The 20,946-nt window shown below is 37.7% G+C and overlaps 1 protein-coding gene across 2 annotated transcripts; it reads left to right on the plus strand.

Moving 5' to 3' along the window:
• The first annotated feature begins 12,015 nt into the window (after window positions 1-12,015).
• LOC139731799 (uncharacterized) lies at window positions 12,016-20,712 on the plus strand. Of its 2 annotated transcripts, none has more exons than XM_071642672.1 (7): window positions 12,016-12,029; window positions 13,053-13,244; window positions 15,247-15,388; window positions 15,946-16,132; window positions 17,723-17,886; window positions 19,357-19,431; window positions 20,140-20,712. In XM_071642672.1, the coding sequence occupies exons 2-7, from the start codon at window positions 13,192-13,194 to the stop codon at window positions 20,194-20,196; spliced, it is 678 nt and encodes a 225-aa protein (XP_071498773.1). In that variant the 5' UTR covers window positions 12,016-12,029; window positions 13,053-13,191; the 3' UTR covers window positions 20,197-20,712. The 2 variants fall into 2 exon arrangements, with proteins under 2 accessions (XP_071498773.1, XP_071498772.1); XM_071642671.1 differs by having other exon boundaries at window positions 12,028-12,043.
• Window positions 20,713-20,946: the final 234 nt, after the last annotated feature.

Consider the following 20,946-nt stretch of genomic DNA (forward strand, 5'->3'; position numbering starts at 1 on the left):
GTTGTTTTCAGCGCATTCGTGGAAACCCTTCACATTCATAACATGATGACACTTGTTGACTTGGCGTTTTGGGGTTGCGTTGCGTTGACCTTGTCCTTGACTTGATTTGAGTCACTTGGCACAATCTCACCACGGGTACGAGGTTCTACTCAGTAAATAATTGAGTGCAATAAAGACCCCTGCTGAGGGCTGATAAGGGATTATATTACCAAGCATCAATTGCATTCAAATCTAGTATTCCTACGTCCGAGTCAGCCCAACTGACAACTCATAATCCAGCTCCATGCTCCAGCCTCCAGCTCCATCTATCCGATATAGATCTATGAACAACTCACACAGAATAACACAGGTGGGACTGGCGTCAATCTCTTGCTAAGCGAAGGACCGGCGAACGGGCCTGGAGTGGATGGCGGTGAGAAAGCCATGGTGTACTGCTGATGTCTATCAACTGTAACAGATTACGAAAACGACAGCACGACAACAACACACAGTAAGATAAGCAAAATCAAAAGTTCAAACTCGGTTAGAGTATGCTAGATCAACGCGTACGTTTCTTCTGTCTCTTGCTTGTAAATTTGTTTAGAATGAATCCTTGGTGAGCAATAGTAGTCAGTATAGTAAGCACTTTTATGATTGGTGAATCTCTGAGCTCTTGACCAATTGGAGCGATCGTAGCTTACTAGTACTCATCGCGAGGAAACTGGCTCGGCGATCGGGAGGCCAGGACGGAAGTAGGACGGACGGAGAACAGAAGTACAACAATACGTCATGTGAAGATACTTTCAACGACTCCAACTACCACTTTGAAGTGCGAAATCCGCCACCACCTGACTATGCGCATCTAAATGAGTACATACAGGTGTCTCGAAATGACGATTGCATAATCATGCATCGTCACTGACAAAGGAACTGTTTCCCTAATTCCAGGTTTATTTAGCTGAAAATGTGCCTTTTAGCATGTTTAGGCGGAAACGTCTTTGAATAAACGCCAATGATGAGAAGCAGCAAACGTCAGAACATGACTAATTTTTTGTCGTATACTAACTGGTATTTTGCTTGGAAATCCTAGACTCGCTCACTATCGCTCACACATAGGCCTACAACCTTGCCTAATAGTGAGACATACATATCCAGGGGCGGATCCAGGAATTCCGTAAAGAGGGGGCGCGTTTACAAAATTAAAGGGGAGGCGCACGCACCCCTCCCCCCCATTTTTTTTTTCTTTTCATTTTTTTTGTTTCAACAAAAATAAATAAATAAAGGGGGGGGGCGTGCGCCGGTTGCGGTCCTCCCTGGATCCGCCCCTGCATATCCGCTTCCCTATACTGTCTCTTTTTACTCTGGAAAAGTGTGCGGAAAAGCGGATGGAAAATGAGATTAAAAAACAATAAATAATCAGCTAAAAATTTAGCTTTCTCTAAGTATCTGCATCTCGCTCATGAAGTTATCTGAGAGGTGATATACTAATACATACCACAACTGCACATATTGTATTTTCCTTGATTTATGACAGTAGCATCTTCTGCGCATTTGGTTCTTTATATTGAGTTTTCAAAGCTGCGTTGTGTTTGCTCTGCTATAATATGGCTTGCCGGCGGCGGAGATCATTTTGTAGGGTCAAAGCAGGGAAGAATGTTTACAATGTTGGTTATACTTTTGACATAGACAGAGGCATGTATTAATAAACGAAATAATGAATGCCTATGTGTAGTAGGTCCATGGTTATACTTTCACTGGCTTCATGCCAATGAAGTAAATGTACACGTACACACACAATATATCAATATCATTATACATGATATAGGCCCCTATGCAAAATTACAGGTAATTTAACTATGTATGTAACTATGTAATGTACTGATGTAAAGCACATTGTAAACAGTACTAAATTGTCTTAAAGTGCAAAAAATCATAAACTTAAACTACCATAACAATGTTAGGCTCTATCAATAGGCCTATAGGTCCTACTATTCATTGGGTCATGTACACGTGCATACAAGGAAAATATCATGACTTAGGTCACCTAATGCAAAGACAAACTGGTGGTCACACAAAGGAAAAAGAAAAAATGCATCCAGGAACAAAAGACACAGTATTGTACATGTAGAAAGAACAAGAACAGAATGACATTATACAGCACAACGAGGAGAAAGGAGAAAAGCAAAGAGGGAAGGACAGCTCAGGTCTGTGAACACGCCACTCATATCGCCAGGGCAAAGGTTGTTATGCAGTTTAATTATTAGCAGGGGCGGATTCAGGGAGGACCGCAACCGGCGCACGCCCCCCCCCCCCCCCGTTTATTTTTTGTTGAAACAAAAGAAATAAAAACAAAAAAATGGGGGAGGGGTGTGTGCGCCCCCCCCCCCTTTAATTTTGTAAACGCGCCCCCTCTTTACGGAATTCCTGGATCCGCCCCTGATTAGGTCACCTGAGCCGACGGCTCCAGTGAGCTGAATTGTTTAATTGCAATCACTCATTGTCCAGCGTTCGACGTGCGTCGTGCGTCGTGCGTAAACTTTTTCATCTTCTTCTTAAAAAACCTATGACAAATTTTCTCCAGATTCGGCATGTGCAGCATCCCTATAATGGGGATAGGATCTCATTTTGTTCAAATGGGGACCAAGTGCCCCCGAGGGCCCCCGCAAACACTTAGAAACCCCACTACCCAACTTGGGGGTTTTCAGGGAGTTAAAACTAACTTCTGGAACCCTATTTCACGATTGTTTGGGAAATATTAAAACACTACCCCTAATTCAAAATATTTTGGGAAAAACACTTTTAAAAAAACAGCCTATATCAACGATTCCAAACAAATAATTCATTAGTGACAACTTTACGCAAAGTCGGTATGAGCAACGGTCTAGTAATCCGGAGGTCTCGGGTTCGAATCCCGATGGAAACCCATTTTCTTTGCTCAAAATTGTCACTAATAAATCATTCGTTTCTGGTTAGTTTTCCCTTTGTTGCTTTCATTACATAAAAAAAAAATAACTGTATCAATTCGGTGATACCTTGCATTAACTAATCCCCAAGTTGATTTACATCCTTCGGGTTTAAGGAGGTTACTGTGTGTGCGTGTGTGTGTGTGTGTGTGTCAGTGTGTGTCAGTGTGCGTATGTGTGCGTGTTCGTGTGTTTGTGTGTGTGTGTGTGTGTGTGTGTATGTGTGTGTGTGTGTGTGTCACACATAATAGCTTTTGACCATCCCCGAGCACTGAGAATCAGTGGTTTATGGGACGAACACTTACAGTTACTGTTAGTAAAAGGACTTTTTATAAGAGCACCGATCTTGCAAAGCAATCCGGAGGTCTCGGGTTCGAATCCCAATGAAAACCCACTTTCTTTGCTCAAAGTTGTAACCAATAAATCATTCGTTTCTGGTCAGTTTTCCCTTATCCCCAAGTTGATTTATATCCCTCGAGTTTATATCAGGTTAATGTGTGTGTGCGTGTGTGTGCGTATGTGTGTGTGTGTGTGTGTGTGTGTGTGTGTCATACATACACACATTATATCTTTTGACCATACGAGCATTGAAAATCAATGGTTTATGAAACAAACACTGTACTAGAGCCTTCTATAGTCGGTAGAATACCGGTCTAGCAGTTCAGAGGTGTCGGGTTCGAATCCCGATGGAAGCCCTTTTTCTTTGCTCAAAGTCGTCACTTAGTTAATGGCAGATATCATTTTGAAGATGTTATATATCAAAATAAAAGACGCGTCGTCAGTGGTAGCGCGCCCATATCTTATTATTTATGTCGTTATATAAATATATTCTGATGTATTTTATTTGTTTCTCTTGCTCTCTTTGCTCTCTTTTCCTTTACGTCCCTTTCCTTCATTTCATAGTTTTCGTTATATACTAGGTTGTTTGTTATAACAGGAGCGGATCCGGGAATCCAGGAATTCCGTATAAAGGGAAGTCGCCTTTACAAAACACGCCCCCCCCCCATTTTTTTCTTTTAACTTCTTTTGTTTTAACAAAAATAAAGAGGGGACGCGCGCCCGGTGCGCCCACCTCTGGATCCGCCACTGGTTTAACAAGACCAACATTTTTACCTAGGGACCTACACATTACAAGCTCTGTTTTTTAGTAGGTGCCCCACATTCATGTTTGTAAAATTGTCTTCTCTTGCATTCTTTTTAATTCGACGCTATGTCTATAGTTTTGTATTATGTTATTTGTGTTTGAGATGTGGAACAATAAAATCAAATCAAATCAAATCAAATTTAGATAATGAAGATCAATGGGCGGAGCAAACTTCAATGACGTCACAAGTATCAAGCGTGTTCGGCGAGTTTCGGTAGGTTTTCGAAATAGAAAGGAGAATTCTCCTCGCTTTCGATGTTGCACAAATCTTTTCCGAGAGGTCGGGAATAGTAACACATTGTAACTGGGGTTAGCTTAAACTCTACTTGCAATTTCACGAAATATTATTCATGTTTAATATCTTTGAATGGGCAGTTTAATGGTTTTCGTTCGAGAATCAGAGCCGTTGACATGTACATGAACCACACGTGAACCACTATGGACAGGCTTCTCTACGTATGGGGTCTAGGGCAATTACCCCCTGGGCAATTACCCCGCACCCTTCCCCTGGCCCTAATCCTAATCCTGAACCTAACCCTAACCCTAACCCAGACTCCTAACCCTAAACCTAACCCTAACCCTAATCTTTACTCTAACCTTACCACTAACCAGTATTTGGCCGGGGGGTAATTGCCCTCTGGGGGTGATTGCCCGGATACGCTACGTATGACGTATATAATATGGAGATAGGTGTATTATGCATGGTTAATCGTATCAAAAGCCTTGGAGAAGTCCAGAAATCCTGGATATATCTATTAAATATATATATATATATATATATAGAGAGAGAGAGAGAGAGAGAGAGAGAGAGAGAGAGAGTAGCCTAAGTAGCTACTAGCACATCAGTAAAACCAATAACAGCGCAGTAATGTTTTTTACCTAGTGGCAGCCCAGTGACGCAAAAGTATACTCATCCCTATACAGCCCCTTCTTTGAGTTTATTATGAAATCCTTTATTTTGCTTCCTGGTTCAAAGGATCATCATGCCCGGGTGTGGGGTGCATCGTCACGCTGTCTTATCAGTAATCTGGAGTGGGGCTTTGGTGATGAAGGTTATGGACCTGTTATGGGGGAGTTATCGATGCCAAACTCGTAAACTGCCATCCATCACCCTTTTCCGGGGGAAAGGAGAATTGACCATAAAAAAGAGGAAATCCAACAAAAAAATAAAGAAGAGGAAATCCAACAAAAAAGAGAAGAAGAAGAGGAAAGTCTGACAGGACGCTAAATAAAGGATTTCATAAACTCAAAGAAAGGGCTGTATAGGGCTGTGGGGAAGTTGTAAAATTTTATCCCTGAAAAATGGCCAGTTAGGGGGAAAAAGCTTAGCTCAAATTTGTAAAATATTCTTAGAAGTTAAACATTGGGAATTCCACCATTCTAATTGCATTAGAATAATATCATATATGTTATGAAATACAACAAACCCCATATTCCTGAAATATAATGTGTTATAGAAATCTTTAACATTATTATTTGCATACAGTTGTGTAATATTTCAAATTCTACGCCGCGGCGTTACATGTCAAGCCGTTATTAAAGCATTTTTTTCTCTAAGATTTGCTCTTTTCGTGAGTTTTTTGTGCAAAGCAGGTTTCAATTCATTTTCATCATTATCATTGCTGAGCAATTTACGTCATCTCATTAGTAGATCTTTGGTAAAGGATTTTTAACGTAACGGTGTGACATTTTGTCCTCCCACTGCAATTCAACAGATAATTGAATTATAGGCAACCTATTTTCAGTTAGGCATAACAGACTTTTTGATACATTACATTGTATCATTTCCTTAACTCCACACCCACAAAAAACCCAAAACACTAGACAGTAACACTTGTACTATGCTAATGAGCCTCAACTTGACCCACTAATTAGGGTAGGAAAATATTCTTGGCCTATTCAAATGGCAGTAATATTTTGTTTTACAATATACGTGTGCATGAATTCAATGATGTCAGAATTTCAAAATCTATATGCTCATTTTTGGCTGTTGAAATTGAACAAGAATGTAGTACTTTTGTTTTCAATTTGGATACATGTTTAGTTGTAGAAATGTATAATTTCAAAGATTTTACAAGTTACGTGTAACTATATAGTGTACTGAAATTCCTTTGTTATCAAAAGTAAAAATGTGTCCATAAATCCGTTTTAACTCTATGTATGACAGCCTTTTTTCATAGGAAGTGTGTGATACAAATTTAATTGAAGCAGTATTATCTAATGAGTATTTTTTTGGCTATTTCTATAAAACAGATGTTCATTACAACATTACACATGATGGTGAATATTCAAAGACATGGTTACCAAGTAAAGAAACAGAAAGTTGAGAACGTCGCTTGTTTCCACAGGAACAGTACATTGCACTCGCATCTTTGTACATACATTTTGTAACCCTGCCTAGTAAATTTTGTGCCATATATACTTCTTTCAAGGAACATACATAGGAAGATTGTTCACATGGAGTGAACGATGTTTTCATATTGAATTTATTGAAAGCAGAGTTTTATATAATTAAAATTTGAGTTACACTACTGTATGAAATTTGAGAAGATGAATTTTCCACTCTTCCTCCTTAAATACATCACTAAAAATGTGAATTGTTCAAATGTTTCAATTTGATCATTTCTGCTAACTTCTGGCCAGTTTAATTGTTCTGGAAATGGATTTCAGTTCAATTTGAAGTAAACATTCTTGATTAAAGACAATTTTCATTGTCAAATTTCAAATGATTAATTGCTACCAGAAGACTTTTCTCATTTCATGTTTTTCCTGTAATAAAATGTATCGTACTTAACCATGTAATAAACTATCTTAATGACAGGCTAATCATCACTTAACCTTTTTTTTTCCTCCTTATTATCAATCAAATGCATCATTTATGTGAAAAAAAAAATCATCATGGTTCCTCTTACCATAACAATAGGATTCCCAGCCAACCTAAAAATCAGGGAAAACCTGGAAAAAGACTTTTTTAAGTTACGAAAACTGCAGGAAAAATGAGAGAAGTGTCTGTGATCTGGGAACAATCATGAATGTTTATTTGTCTGTTTGTTCGTTTGTATGTATGTATGTATGTTTGTTTGTTTGTTTGTTTGTTTGTTTGTTTGTTTGTTTTTTACAGTGGTAGGACTTTCTCTCCTCCTACATTCAAACAGTGAATCCTTAGATTTGCACAAGTCACAAGTAATCGCACTGAATAGCCTAGGTAAAAATGATGATTGTGAAATTTTGAACTTCCATTTGAGGAGGGAGAAAAAATAGGGAATCATAAATAATTATTCCAATGAAATGCTGGCAATAAGGAACCTTGTTATTAATAATAACCTTGATATCTTCTTCAACATCAAACATAATCTTGCATCATTTAGGGGTGTTTAGATCATCTCTCAAACAACACCAAAATGTGTAATATTGATAAATTATGTCACGCCGTTACAATTATGTAACGCCGTTACAATGTCACGCCTGTCAGGCCGTTACGCTGGTAAATGAGAATCTGATTGGTGGTACAACTGTATTGATAGGTCCTTCCCATTGCCCACTAGTCCAGTCAAAATAGGGTTTCACCCACCACCAACTGCAACAGTAAGAACTCCACTGCAGTGCAACTTGTTATGGGCTTCTAAACACCATACTAAAAGTCCCAAGAAATCCAGTGGGGCAAAGTGGCTAAATTTGCATAATATGCAAATTAGCTCCCATAATGATAAAGATACAGTGTTTCCATGAAAACTATGCTTCTAGGTTTCACATTGGAACACCAAAAGTGTTGGAACCTATGTTTACAATGTCAGCTAGTGCGATGCAAACATTGCCATGTACATAATATAGGCCTCATTTGCATAATTATGAAAATTAGCTCTCATAATGATAGAAATACAGTGTTTCCGTGAAAACTAGGCTTCTAGGTTTCACATTAGAACACCGAAAGTGTTGGAACCTATGTTTAAAATGTCAGTTAGTGCGATGCAAACATTTCTATGTACATAATCTGGGCCTCATTTGCATAATATGCAAATTAGCTCCCATAATGATAAAAATACGGTGTTTCCAGGAAAACAATGCTTCTAGGCTTCAGATTGGAAGGCTGAAAGTGTTGAAACTTATGTTTGCAATGTCAGTTAGTGCGATGCACACATTTCCATGTACACAATCTGGGCCTCATTTGCATAATATGCAAATTAGCTCCCTTAATGATAGAAATACAGTGTTTCCATGAAAACTATAGGCTTCTAGGTTTCAGATTGGAACACCGAAAGTGTTTAAACCTATGTTTACAGTGTCAGTTAATGCAATGCAAACATTTCCATGTACATAATCTGGACCTTATTTGCATAATATGCAAAGGTACCGAGCCAACGGAATAATTATTCAAATGCATCAAAGTGCCCGATATGAGCATATCAAGAGTGTTCAAATATGATATTTCAGTTTCTCTTCACCAAAAACAAACTTTACAGCATTAGTAACCTAGCATGAATAATATGCAATTCAGAGTTTGTTATCAGACAGAATCATAATGATAGCTTATCCATTAATCACGAAGAATCAAAAGACGAAATTATACAAGAGGTTAGTGTCAACATCTATTACTTGTCGAATTTTGTCATGAATGAACTCTATTTTGAGGGTGGTTTATTCGAATCTTGATGATTCCGTTCCTCCATCCTTGAGGGTCTCGAGATATTAAAAGGGATGGCGTTATAACTGATCAGCGGGAATCAGTGGAAATGCTGGGGGATGACTGTTCCAATCCTTGTGGTATTCATTTAAGAGTACATTATATATCTATTGTTGTGTGAAAATTATTTGCTTCAGAATGGTCTCATATTGAAGTAATGTGCAGTTTAATGTTTCCAGGTTAGCATGCCTGTACAGTGACGGGGCGATCGTTGACGGCCCGTTTGTGATCTTTTATTTCCAGGAAATAGAATTGGCATTGACAGCAAAGACATTTTTCTACAATGTGTAAATTTTTTTCAAAAAGTGGTGCACAGTCAAAGTGACTCGCAGGGAGGTACTCGAATTTATCCCTATAACCTCACGACCAGATACAAAACATAATCATACACACGTGAATACAGCTGTTTTCAGCGAAAACCCCTATAACGTCCTTTTCGTTTAATTTCCATTAAAATTCAATGAAAGTTATAGAAGAATCATTGTTCTACAATATTCATAAGGCGAAAATGGTTCACATACGAAGGCAGCCACGTGGAGGGTGCCCAAAATTACTCCACCCGGAGGCAGTCTTCCCGATAAGACATGCAATAATCATGTACCAACGCAAATACATAATTAAATTTGTTCCATGGGTACATGCCTTTAAACAGTCCTGAGTTCATGGTCCTCTAGCAAAGAAACTTTTATTTAATGAAATTCAATGGGGTTAACAGAAGATGATATTGCTCTGCAATTTTGACTGACACTGAGATTGTTAAAGTGGTGATCATTCGAAGGGAGCCTATTATATGGGAAGTGCCCACATTAATTGCCTCTGTATATGACCCTTATAACGCAAATACGAACGCAATTACAGTTGTATCAAAAGTGCATGTCTCAAAAAAGGTCGTTCCTTAAGTTTTATGACTATCATTTGAGTTTTATGACTATTTATAATTATCGTAAGGTGCTACAATAATTGTACATTCTTTTCATCCTACATAGTTTGACGCACCTCATTTTCTGTTACAAAAAAAAAGTGATGTCTATATCTTCTCGTCGGAAAATGAAATAAAGAAAATGAATTGGATTGTATTGAAATGAATTCCTGCCATATCAAGACACTCTTATTTCTATAAAAATTGCTAGGGTAAAGATCAAATAACAACATTGATCTACAATATCTGTACAGTCCAAATAGTTCACTTGCAGAGACCGCCTAGTGAGAGGTGCTCAAAGTAACCCCATGCATCCTCAAGGCAATGAAAAAAAAGGCAGTATATAAAACTGCGAAAAATGTTCCATGCGTATACATGCCTCTGAAAAGTTCTTCCGCCTGTCTATCAGCACATACGTTTTTATTTTCATAAAATGCAATTAAGGTATTAACATATAGAGGAGACGTTACTTTACAATATCTATTTTGTCAAAAAGGTGGACATTCAAAGGCTAGCCCTTGGGAAGTGCCCAGATCACGCCTACCCTGACCGTCGTGGTTCCCAAAACAGGTTAACAAAACATGCATTATAATTATGCCAAAGCAAACTCAGTTGTACATGCATGTAGAAAGTCGTTTTGCCGGAGGGTAAATAAAGTCACTTTACTTTTCATGATTTTTAAATGGTAGAGACACTGCTTTACAATAATCATGTAGTCAAAGGAGTGCACATTCAAAGGCAACCGAGTGGGATGTGTTCAAATCATCCAATCCCCAGGGCAACATAGGAAACATGAACTATCATTTAGCACGAATATGTTCCAATTTTCCATGCCTTCACATAGTCGTTACGGTTGTTTAGCAATTGTCCTTTTGTTTTCAAGAAATGCAATATAATTACAAGAAGAAAAATTGTTTTACACTAACTATATTGTCGAAAGGGTGAACATCGTACCAAAAGCAATGCCTTGGGAAGTGTCCAAAATTACACCTCCGCTCAATCCCCGTAATTACAACACAGAACGCAAATACCGACGTTCTTTCGTGCATGGTTTTAGAAGTAGTTACGGCAATACAGCTACACACTTTTATATCAATGAATGTCGTGGAAATGATAGAAGAGACATTGCTTCACAATATCTATTCAGTGAGAGGATGCACCTTAAACGGCAACCCTGTGGGATGTGCCAAAAAATACTTCACACTCACGGCAATATAGAAAACATATAATATATAACGCGAATATATATGTTCCAAACGTACATGTTTTCCAAATTCCATCGTGCCTAGCAAAGGCACTTTTGTTTCCAAAAAATGCAAGTAATTAATAGAGAAAATATTGCTCTATAATAACTACATTGTCAAAAAGGTGAACATTCAAAGGTAATCTCTTGGGAGGTGTCTAAATTTACACCTACGCTCACGCCCTTTATTACAAAATGCGGATATTAGCAACGCAAATACAGTTGTTCTAGCGTGAAGGTTTTAAAAGTAGGTCCGGTAATAGGCCTACAGCAAATACACTCTTATATGAATGAAAAGTCATGAAAATGATAGTAGAAGATTTGCTATACAAGGTCTACGCAATAAAGAAGGTGCTTATCGAAGGGCGATCCTGTGGCGTGTGCCCCCAAAATGCCCTTTATTCTCTTGGCAATATAGAAAACATAATGCGAATGTTCCAAACGTATACATGCTGTGAAAATTCGATCGTGCCTTATAGCAAGGATACTTTTGTTTCAAAGAAATGCCAATCAATACAGGAGATATTGCTTTACAATGCTTATATAGTATAAAGGGGTGCACATTTAAAGTGGCCCCTTGGGAGGTGCCCAAAGTTACCCCCTCAACCCAGCGTCCCCATATGCAAAACGTGCATTATGCCAACGTGATCTGAGTGCCAGTACTGTTGTTATGAATGTACTCTTAGTTTTACAGTTACCACTAATTTGCATTTTATGTAAATTATTTTTGTATGACCAATTCGAAAAGGCATCCATCGTGTTCATTGACCTACAAGATATAAGTTAATACATTAAAGTCTTTAAAATTGGATAACGGGAAACTAAGATATGTCAATTTTCTTTCATTACAGGTGCTAATTTGCATATTATGCAAATTCTACTATTTTGCCCTAATGGATTTTTTGGGACTTTTCGTTTGGTGTTCAGGAGGAGGCCTCAACGACTTGCACTGCAGTGAAATTCCTACTGTTGCAATTAGTGGTGGGTTACCCTCTGAAAGTGCTAAAGATTGACTGGTACTAGCACTACACCGAGAGTTGTTTATGTTGCGAAGAGAACCAGAGTCAGAGAACCATCACCAGACGGCGTACGTGCGTGCAGTGAGTGGAATACAGTGCGTACCGATGAGGAAGAGTTTAAAGTAGTTTATATTAGTAAATGGAATTGCCCGTATACGACTTGTGGGTCTCTCTTCTTGTCACTCAGCGATGTGAAGCTCAAAACAAAATGGTGATTTGTGATGATGTGTAAATCGGCGAAGAAATCAGCATTAGTGTCGAATGATCGAAATTTTACTACCGTGGTCCCACGTATTGTATGTCGTGTGTGTTTCATCTCATCTGATCTCTTTGGGGGGCATATTTCATGAAGCATTTTGTCCAAGTTGTCGGACAAATTTACTCTCAGCCAATCAGATGCAAGGATTTCCGTAGCTTGTAACAGTTTGTCAGAAAAATATCCGACCAAAACGCTTCATGAAATGCCCCTGGAGACTTCGAGTCATGATGGTTTCTGTACATTCCTAATTTACTCATGTAATTTACAACTTCAAAGAATGAACCAACCTAATCTAATCACAGTCGCACCTATTAACACTGCGACGGGGTAGAACCACTTTGCTGTGCTGCACTGCTATGAATAAAAATGCTTTGAACGTTTGCTTGGGGGAATCTCTTCTGCCAGTGCCATCCCATATTGTGTTCACTATTCTAATGTTAAAGGGACTGTACAGTACTGGTGAGGTGAGGATTGAGAGGTTTATGACATTTTTTTTGTGAGATAGAAACCTCTAGCTCTAGGCTCTATGATATGAAGGAGCATGTAATATCAAGAAGGATTCAACGTTTATTTGACGAAAATTGGCCTTGAAATGGCTGAGATGTAAAAAAAAAGCGATCCTAATAAAATTGACAGGCCACAACTTTTTATTAGGATCTCTTGTTTTACCTTGTTTTTAGATACCTCGGTCATTTCAAAACTGATTTTCATCAAACAGACTTTTGATTCCCCTTAGAATTGTATGCTCTTAAACATTTCATAGAGTGGTTTCTAAATATCGCAAAACATTACAAGCTGAATCCTCACCTCAACAAGTACTGTACACATCTATAGCATTTCTATAGCATTTTAGTGGAACTCGCTGAACTTGTCTAGAAACCAAGAACTGAAGAAGATTAAGCTTTAGGCCTTCATCGTTTGTGACGTGATTCTGCGGTTCGTGTAACAGACTCCCAGCAGTCCATTTCAACAGAAAGCACAATCATGAGTGGGCTTCACATCATTCTTTCCTATACGGATATTGCAGCTGCTGGAAGGTAACTTGATGATTTTGTACTTGTATCTGAAGCCTAGGTAGTCTAGTATGGGCTTGATTGCAATTTGATGCGTAGGTAAATTTTGTATGAGTTTGGGCCAGGAACAAATTGTTTTGAGACCCTGTGATAATCTTCCATAGGCTAATTTTCCAAATTCTCATCTGATGGGTTAACTCACAAACTGCAGCAAGCCGGAATGATTCGTGTTCAGGCTGCTCCCACAATATAACTGTGTGGAAGAGCACCCCGAGGTTACTGACGGGTATGTCAGAGCCCAGAGGAAATGTACTGGGGCCAGTTTCATAAAGTATGAGTGTAACTTGGATTTATCTCGCACTCGATTCACTGAATTGATAAATGAAGGAGATGGAGCACAAGATAAATCTTAAATCTTCAGCATGTTATGATACAGGCCCCTGGTGGCACACTTTTTATTAGACAGAAAAATCCATCTGTCCAGAGGAGGTTTTTTTAAATAATTTTTTGACATAATTCACGGCTCTGTACAAATGTGTAGGAGGGGATTCCATGAAGCCAGACATAGTCTTTGCGGAACATATCCCCGACGACAAGATACAGACTGATCTTTCAAAGTTTCAGTCAAACTATTTATGGACTACATTGTACATAGAATGTGTAAATCTTCACAGATATCACATGATGCCCAGTGGGCCACAGTGTTGCCTTTGTACATCCCGAGAAAGTCCACCCCTAAAATGAGTGTATTTCAGTGATTTCTAGATGTGATCTTTGTAAGCTTGGGTTGGGGATGTATCATCCAAGGGTCTTTTTTAAGCCTTTATAATCATTCATATAAGTCAGGCGGATCCAGGAATTCTGTAAAGGGGGGGGGGGGGTGCAACTAATATTTGTGGTGCCACTTCCGGGTTTCATTTCATTTCTTTTTTCTTGTTATTTATTTTGTTTTTAACTTAATTACAGGGGGGCGTGCGCCGGTTACGCCCCCTTCTGGATCCGCCACTGTAAGTCTTATTGCATTTTCGCAACCCTTCTCTCATTGCATTGTTATGACTTTTATATGCAGGGGCCACTGAATTTTTTTATTTCTTTATTTATTTATTTATTTTTTTTTTTTTTTTGGGGGGGGGGGGGTAACAAGACAAACATGGAGGCTCCACCCACCCACCCCCCGATATGCATTGGGTGTTAATCGCAAATTTAACAAACCTGAAAATACTAACTCTGATCCCAACATGAATGTGATGTGCATGCCTATATGTACTGGTTTGCTGTATACAGTACAAGTATAGGCTTATGTGTATTTCATATGCACTCCTTTCTGAAAATGAATGAGCCATACTTATTTCTCTGTAACTGCAGAGTCTTAAAATTGTTGGGAAGTCTAACTCACCAAAAATTAAATTCATGAAGATATATGGAATGCAGTTTTTCTAACCCTGGCAAGTTGTGAGATTTTGTACTCACACAATAAGCCAGTTCGTAATTAGCTCATGTGCACGTTGGTACAAATGACCTTTCTATTTTCTTAGCTGGTTAGGCACTTCACTCATATTCAAAGCAACATAATGCGTACCGGTGAGTTTGCCCGGCGTAACAATTTATGGAATTCATGTTAAACAAAAAATGATCTTGCACAGCGAGACCAGGTGACCAGAATGGTCCGTCGAACAACCCTCGGGGAAGCATCCATTTCTTTGTTTTGTATTAAATGCATTAAAACATGTTTATATTCGTAATGCCAAATACCACATTTGCAGTCAGGTGGATGTAATGGCAAGTATCATGCACAAGGATTGCATGAATAATCATGATATGACAGATGCTTATCTCTGTGAATTTAAAAACCATCATGCGTTTTGGTACCAATGACCTTTTTCTGCTCATGCGCAAAGTAGAACTACGAACTGGCTTATTGACATGTCACAGATCTTGCTTTAGAGATATTTGATGAGTGCTCTGTATCATTATTGTATCTTTTTCTTGCTTCCTCTCACCTGTTTTCTTTTGTTTCAATCCACAGCCGTGCTTGTCGTGGCATTGATGAGGAAGTAGATGTCTGCCCCCTAGATATCCCAGAACTTGCTGATCAGGATATTGCAGTGACTGCTGAGAGCAATACTGCAGAGCACACCGTTCAGACCATTAACCTGAAACAAAGCAAGGTGCAGATGTCTGCCTACATGGAACAAGGTTCCACACATTACAATAATTGCAGTATAGAATTATATAGTGTCCGTGATAGCAGTCATGCAGCTACTAAGCAGACTTTGCAGTATTTCAGTTGTTGCTATGGTAACTGTAGTTATCTCTTCCTGTAGTTGCAAACATCTTTATGAAATTGGCTCCAGGTTAAATCCCCTTCTTTGGTCCCCCCCCCCCCCCCCAAAAAAAAAAAAGACCTTACAGGATATGCCATTTCATCTATGTTTATTTTATATTTGCCAAGTTCACAACAAGCCAAATTATCACTCCTAATACATGAATGCAACGTGTACAAATTTATGTAGGTATTGCCAATTCATGACACAATTTTGTCCATTATTGGTTCTCAATTGCATCTGTCTTGTTCCGATTCTTTGATGATTGTGCCAGCAACATTGTACGTCACGATAAACTCAAGTTACAAAAAGTTTTTGGGAGGTTTTTAAGGCCTCTTCCCTATTCAACTCTAATATGCTACTTATTGCATATTCATTGGAAAGGTTATGATGTTTTTCAGATAACATGCATCGTGGTTAACTGTAATATTCCCTCGGACATCAGCCACCAAGTTGCAAATGCCCTCCTTGATCATGTGATCAGCAGCGGGGTGGAGCAACTGACTGTTGTCACAGCGTTGAGACCAGACCCATCCTATGCCAGTGTGATGTCCAATGTGATGGAAAATTGTTTCAACTGTAAATCAGGTTAGCTAGTTCACATGCACTTATAAATACGGTACATATGCTTACATTTTAAAGGTACCGTTTACCTTTGGGAGCAGTGATTTTGAAAATGTTTGAGTTATCACATTTGATGCATATGTGTAGGTCAGTTGTATCACAAAACATCCTACCATATAAATATTTTGCAATAAAGCCTAAAATATAAGTAGATATCACTATTTTTCTCACTTAACCATAACTTTTGATAGTTAAATCTAGAAACAATTTTATTATAATTATTGTTCACATTTTGTATAAAATACTGAACATTGATTATGTTGATTAACTTTATAAACACTCACATTTTATAACTATTTTGAAGCACTATAGCTGGGTTTTTGTTTTATCTGTAAATGGTAAGAAATGCCTTTAACATTTATTGTTCTTTTTATGCCTCTGCTATGAAGTGTCTCTAGAGGCATTATGTTTTCGGCTTCGCTGTCCGTCCTTGCATCTGTCATAGCGTCCTTTCGTCCATCCGTCCATAATCAATTTTAGACAGTGTAACACAAAAACTGAAGTATTCTAGTGAAACTTTGCGTATATACTGTATGCTTGACTGGATGAAGTTGTACCTATCAACTCGCAAGTGCACATTCTCAAGGTCAAAGGGCAAGATAAAATGCTCAAAACTTCACTATTTTCCCCATATCTATGGAATGCCTGAAAGTATTTTCCTGAAACTTAGTGATATCTTGGAATTGGCTCAAGGTATATTCATGGAACCTTGTACATATGCATATACTGTAAAGCCAGAAGGTGTTTTCTTGAAAGTTAGGGTATACATGTATTACCAGATGTAGTCTATACTTTGGGAAAGTTTTGGGCCGTAGGGTGTGGGTCAAAGGTCAAAGATCAAGGGAAAATGCTAAAATTTCACTTTTTTTCTCAAAATCTGGAATTGTCTCTAGGTTTCATCATGAAACTTAGTACATGTACGCTTGTACTGCCTGATGGTGATTCTCTTGGGAATTTTTTGGTCTTGGGGTCAAAGGTCAGAGGTCGGGTTAAAATGCTTGAAATATACTGATTAATGCTGCAGTTTAATACATTTTTCCCCATGCCTTGGAGATTACTCCATGCATAAACATAATAAAAGGGCCAAAGGTCCAGTGAAAGTCATCAATCCCCAAATACCTACTCTCTGAAACAATATAGCCATCCATCCAAATCAAACCTAGTTCAAGGAAAGTAAGCACTTGACACGTACATTTGTGACAAACATGTCATTTTAATTTTTTGCTAATTCTGTGAAACTGTTATCTCACATGAGGTTAGGTTAAGGAAGGTGAACATTCAACACATTTGTGGCAAACTTGTCATTTTAATATTTTGCCAATTTTGTGAAAATGTAATCACACATTGTCTACATGTACTGTAGACCTATTACGAGAATCATGCATTATGGCGGAGGCATACCAGTCGCCTTAGCGACATTTCTAGTTTTATTCATGATTTAGATTATTTCCAATATTTACACATCAATACCTATATTCATTTTAGATTATGGTTGATGAGAGGATGATGTAAATGTTTGAGGAAAATATGCATCTGTTGGTTTTTCCTGACCAGATGCAGGCCGTGCAGCAATGCCAGAAGACTTCCAAGTTCAGGATACATTTCTTAATGCTCTGCTTCGTCTCCTCAAAGTGGAGGACATTCCTGTTAGATTTCTAGTTGCTAGGGGATACCGTGCATCTAGAGGTTGTCCCTCAGACTCGGATGGCTCTGCACAAGTCAGTATATTGTAGCATTACCTATATTTTCTCCTTTAGATAGATAAGAACAAGAATGATGAAAATGTTGAACTGTGTGGCTAGACAGTTACATAGTTTTTGTTTGTTTGTCTGTTTGATACTCTTGCCTCATTAGATGATTAGTAGTGTATAAGAACTAGGAAGAATCTAGAAATAATTGATCATGGATTGTTAGTTCATGATGTTCATTAAATACATTCTACTCCATGAACTATCTGGAAAAAAAAAACAAATTTCACATTATAGATTTTGCTGCAGGTAGTGTTTTCAAGGCTCTTGCATTGTATCTGTGTATCTCCTTTGTTCAGACAAATGTGGGAACACACACACACACATATATATGTATATATATATATATATATATATATATATATATATATATGTATATAAGCTAAAGAATGTCTCAATGCTGGATTACCAGTCAACTTTCTGGTTCTTTAGGCCATGAGGGCACTTGAGTGTGAATTACCATGTACTCATCATGTCATTGAGATACATGTAAGGTCAGAACCTAAATTATTTTAGTAATTTCTGCATATATATAAAATGTTGAAAGAAAACACTGAAACTTGAACTCAGTTTTGATCATCTAGTACATAATCACAGAAGTCGGCCTAATCAGTACTGATGCTGCAAATGATGTGGATCACATATGTGACTCATCACATTTGCCTAGTAAAGTCCTAAACATTGATTTTCTCATTTTGACATTGTTAGATCTTCACTTTTTGCATGGACATGTATATATATATATAAGCTTAGAAATTATAGACAATGTAATAGGCAAACAGTACCATATTGTAAATCCAGAAATTTTTTCATGCATGAAACTTCCGCAAGTTTTTTCGAGGAGCCAAAATTCATGAAAGTTAGGGTTTTTTTTAATTCTTAATTTTTACACAGTGCATTGAATGCCAGTGGCAATTTGCAAAAGTTTCATGCTGCGAAAGAGGTGATTAGCTCCAATTTCGAAAATTCCATGTCACAAATATTTCTGATTTTACAGTACTTCAGAAAAGCCAATGAGTTTTAAATTTCACGGTATTGTTTCACTCTAAAATTGGACAGAAGGTAGTATGGAAGTAAAAAAATTCATTTTATTTACAGATGTCAAATTGTTGTGCTTTTTAGTCAAGTCACCTTGGATTATATTTTTCATTTTACATGGCTTTGATTTCTGCAAGGCTGTGAGGGTAATGTGGTGATGGTTCTTATATAAAAATGTGTTGTGTATGATGTCACATTTGATGTAATTGCAAATGTATGCAGTTACATTACTGTTAGCTTGCAGACTGCCCTAATGTAATATGCTGTAAGTGTAATTGATTTGCCAATTTCTTAATGATGTGGACATGAGAAGCATAAATGCAGATTTGTGGGTTGGTTGTGTCAAACATAATAATTTACTTTGTGGCTGTTGTATACACATTGATTTTTTTATTTTCACAGACAATCAGCAGTCTTCAAGATGCTCTGTCCATGATTTTGGGACTGAAATTCAGCAAAGAAAAGACTGAAAAACTGGTAAGGAACTAGAAGAGGACTCACTCCTATTTTGCCTGCACTTGAGATATAATACAATGTATACAGTCAAAACTCCATACATGTATTAGTCAAAGTCGCAAGAGAAAAAAATGGAAAATGAAAATTGTTGAATATCTGTGTACAAACCAAATGGAGAGCTGCTTAACAACTACGTCACGCATAGTTGCCATTTTGTCTTACTCTCTAAATTTTAACAATTCATTATTTTCTTTTTGTGATTGATTTTCCCCAAAGTTTTGCTGATTTACTTCATATATTTCTGTTTTCATGCATAGCAACATGATATTAGGATAACATATCCCTTTAAGTTTAAGCAGGTAGTCAGTCACTGCATGTGGGACTATGGTATTGGATTAGTAATTTCACTAATTTTGTGATAAATCTTTAAGAGGTACTATGTTATAGATATGATGTAATCTTGTCAAATTGGGCATTGTATTTCTTATTACAAGACAGTTTAATGATTGCAGATAAAAGGTTTTGCTGGATGGGTGTTGTCAACACCAAATTATACAAGGATTACGCCCTGTATGGTACACAGTATATGGAGCAATATCAGTCTACATTGCTATATAATATTGTTGCATGTAAGTTTCTGCATACCTTACTTTAGCAGACAATACTTATATCACTGCCTTATTTCCATTTTTCTTTTTTCTTCTTTTTATTTCCCTTCTTTCCTACTAGAAATTCAATGGCCTAGATGATGATGAAAAAGAAAACAAAAGCATGCTGTACGTGTGATTTAGCCACCCTGTGATCAGCTGAGAATGAGTACCATACACAGAAAGTATCCACCGCTCTGATTAGTGTTTGAGACACTCAAGGAAAATGAATACTAACCACAGCAGATTTCCAACCAACATACTTGTTGTTGTGGTTTGCAAGGAGCCAGCCAGCATGGAACCAGCTACACAATGAGCTCAGGAGCAGATTACAGAGGACAAAATCCATAGTCCAACCTTCTTGTCTTGATGAAATCTTGTTGTAGGCAAAGACAATTTAAACAGATGTGCAAAGAAAATTAAAATGTGGTCAAACAATCCTGTATCTTCAAAACTCTCCAGCTGAATATACATTGTACATTATGCACTGAACATATATTTTGCAACCTGTAATAGATTTACGTGCTTTCATGTAATTACTGTAAAACCAGAAATGTTTGCATGCATTGTAATTTTGCAAATATTGCGAGAGCCAAGATTTGCAAAGTTAAAATGCATATGCAAGTTCTTGTCTACACTTAATGCATTAAATACCAGTGGCAATTCACAAAGATTTGATGCCGCGAAAAAGGCTTTTGGCTCCAATTCGTAAAAAAAAATTTCATGCTGGAAAAATGTCTTGCTTTACAGAGATTGCTGTATTTGATGTGAAAGTAATCTTATCTTTTTTCAGCATCTTCCATTTGGTGTATATATCTGTAGCAAAAGTGACAGTTACAACTCGCTGTTTCATCTTTTAGAGTACAAGAGAAATAGCCCATAAGAAATG

The sequence above is a fragment of the Diadema antillarum genome, unplaced genomic scaffold (assembly GCF_040938485.1).
Source record: "Diadema antillarum isolate AM-2024a unplaced genomic scaffold, OU_Dant_1.0 seq00000385_RagTag, whole genome shotgun sequence".
Taxonomy (NCBI): domain Eukaryota; kingdom Metazoa; phylum Echinodermata; class Echinoidea; order Diadematoida; family Diadematidae; genus Diadema; species Diadema antillarum.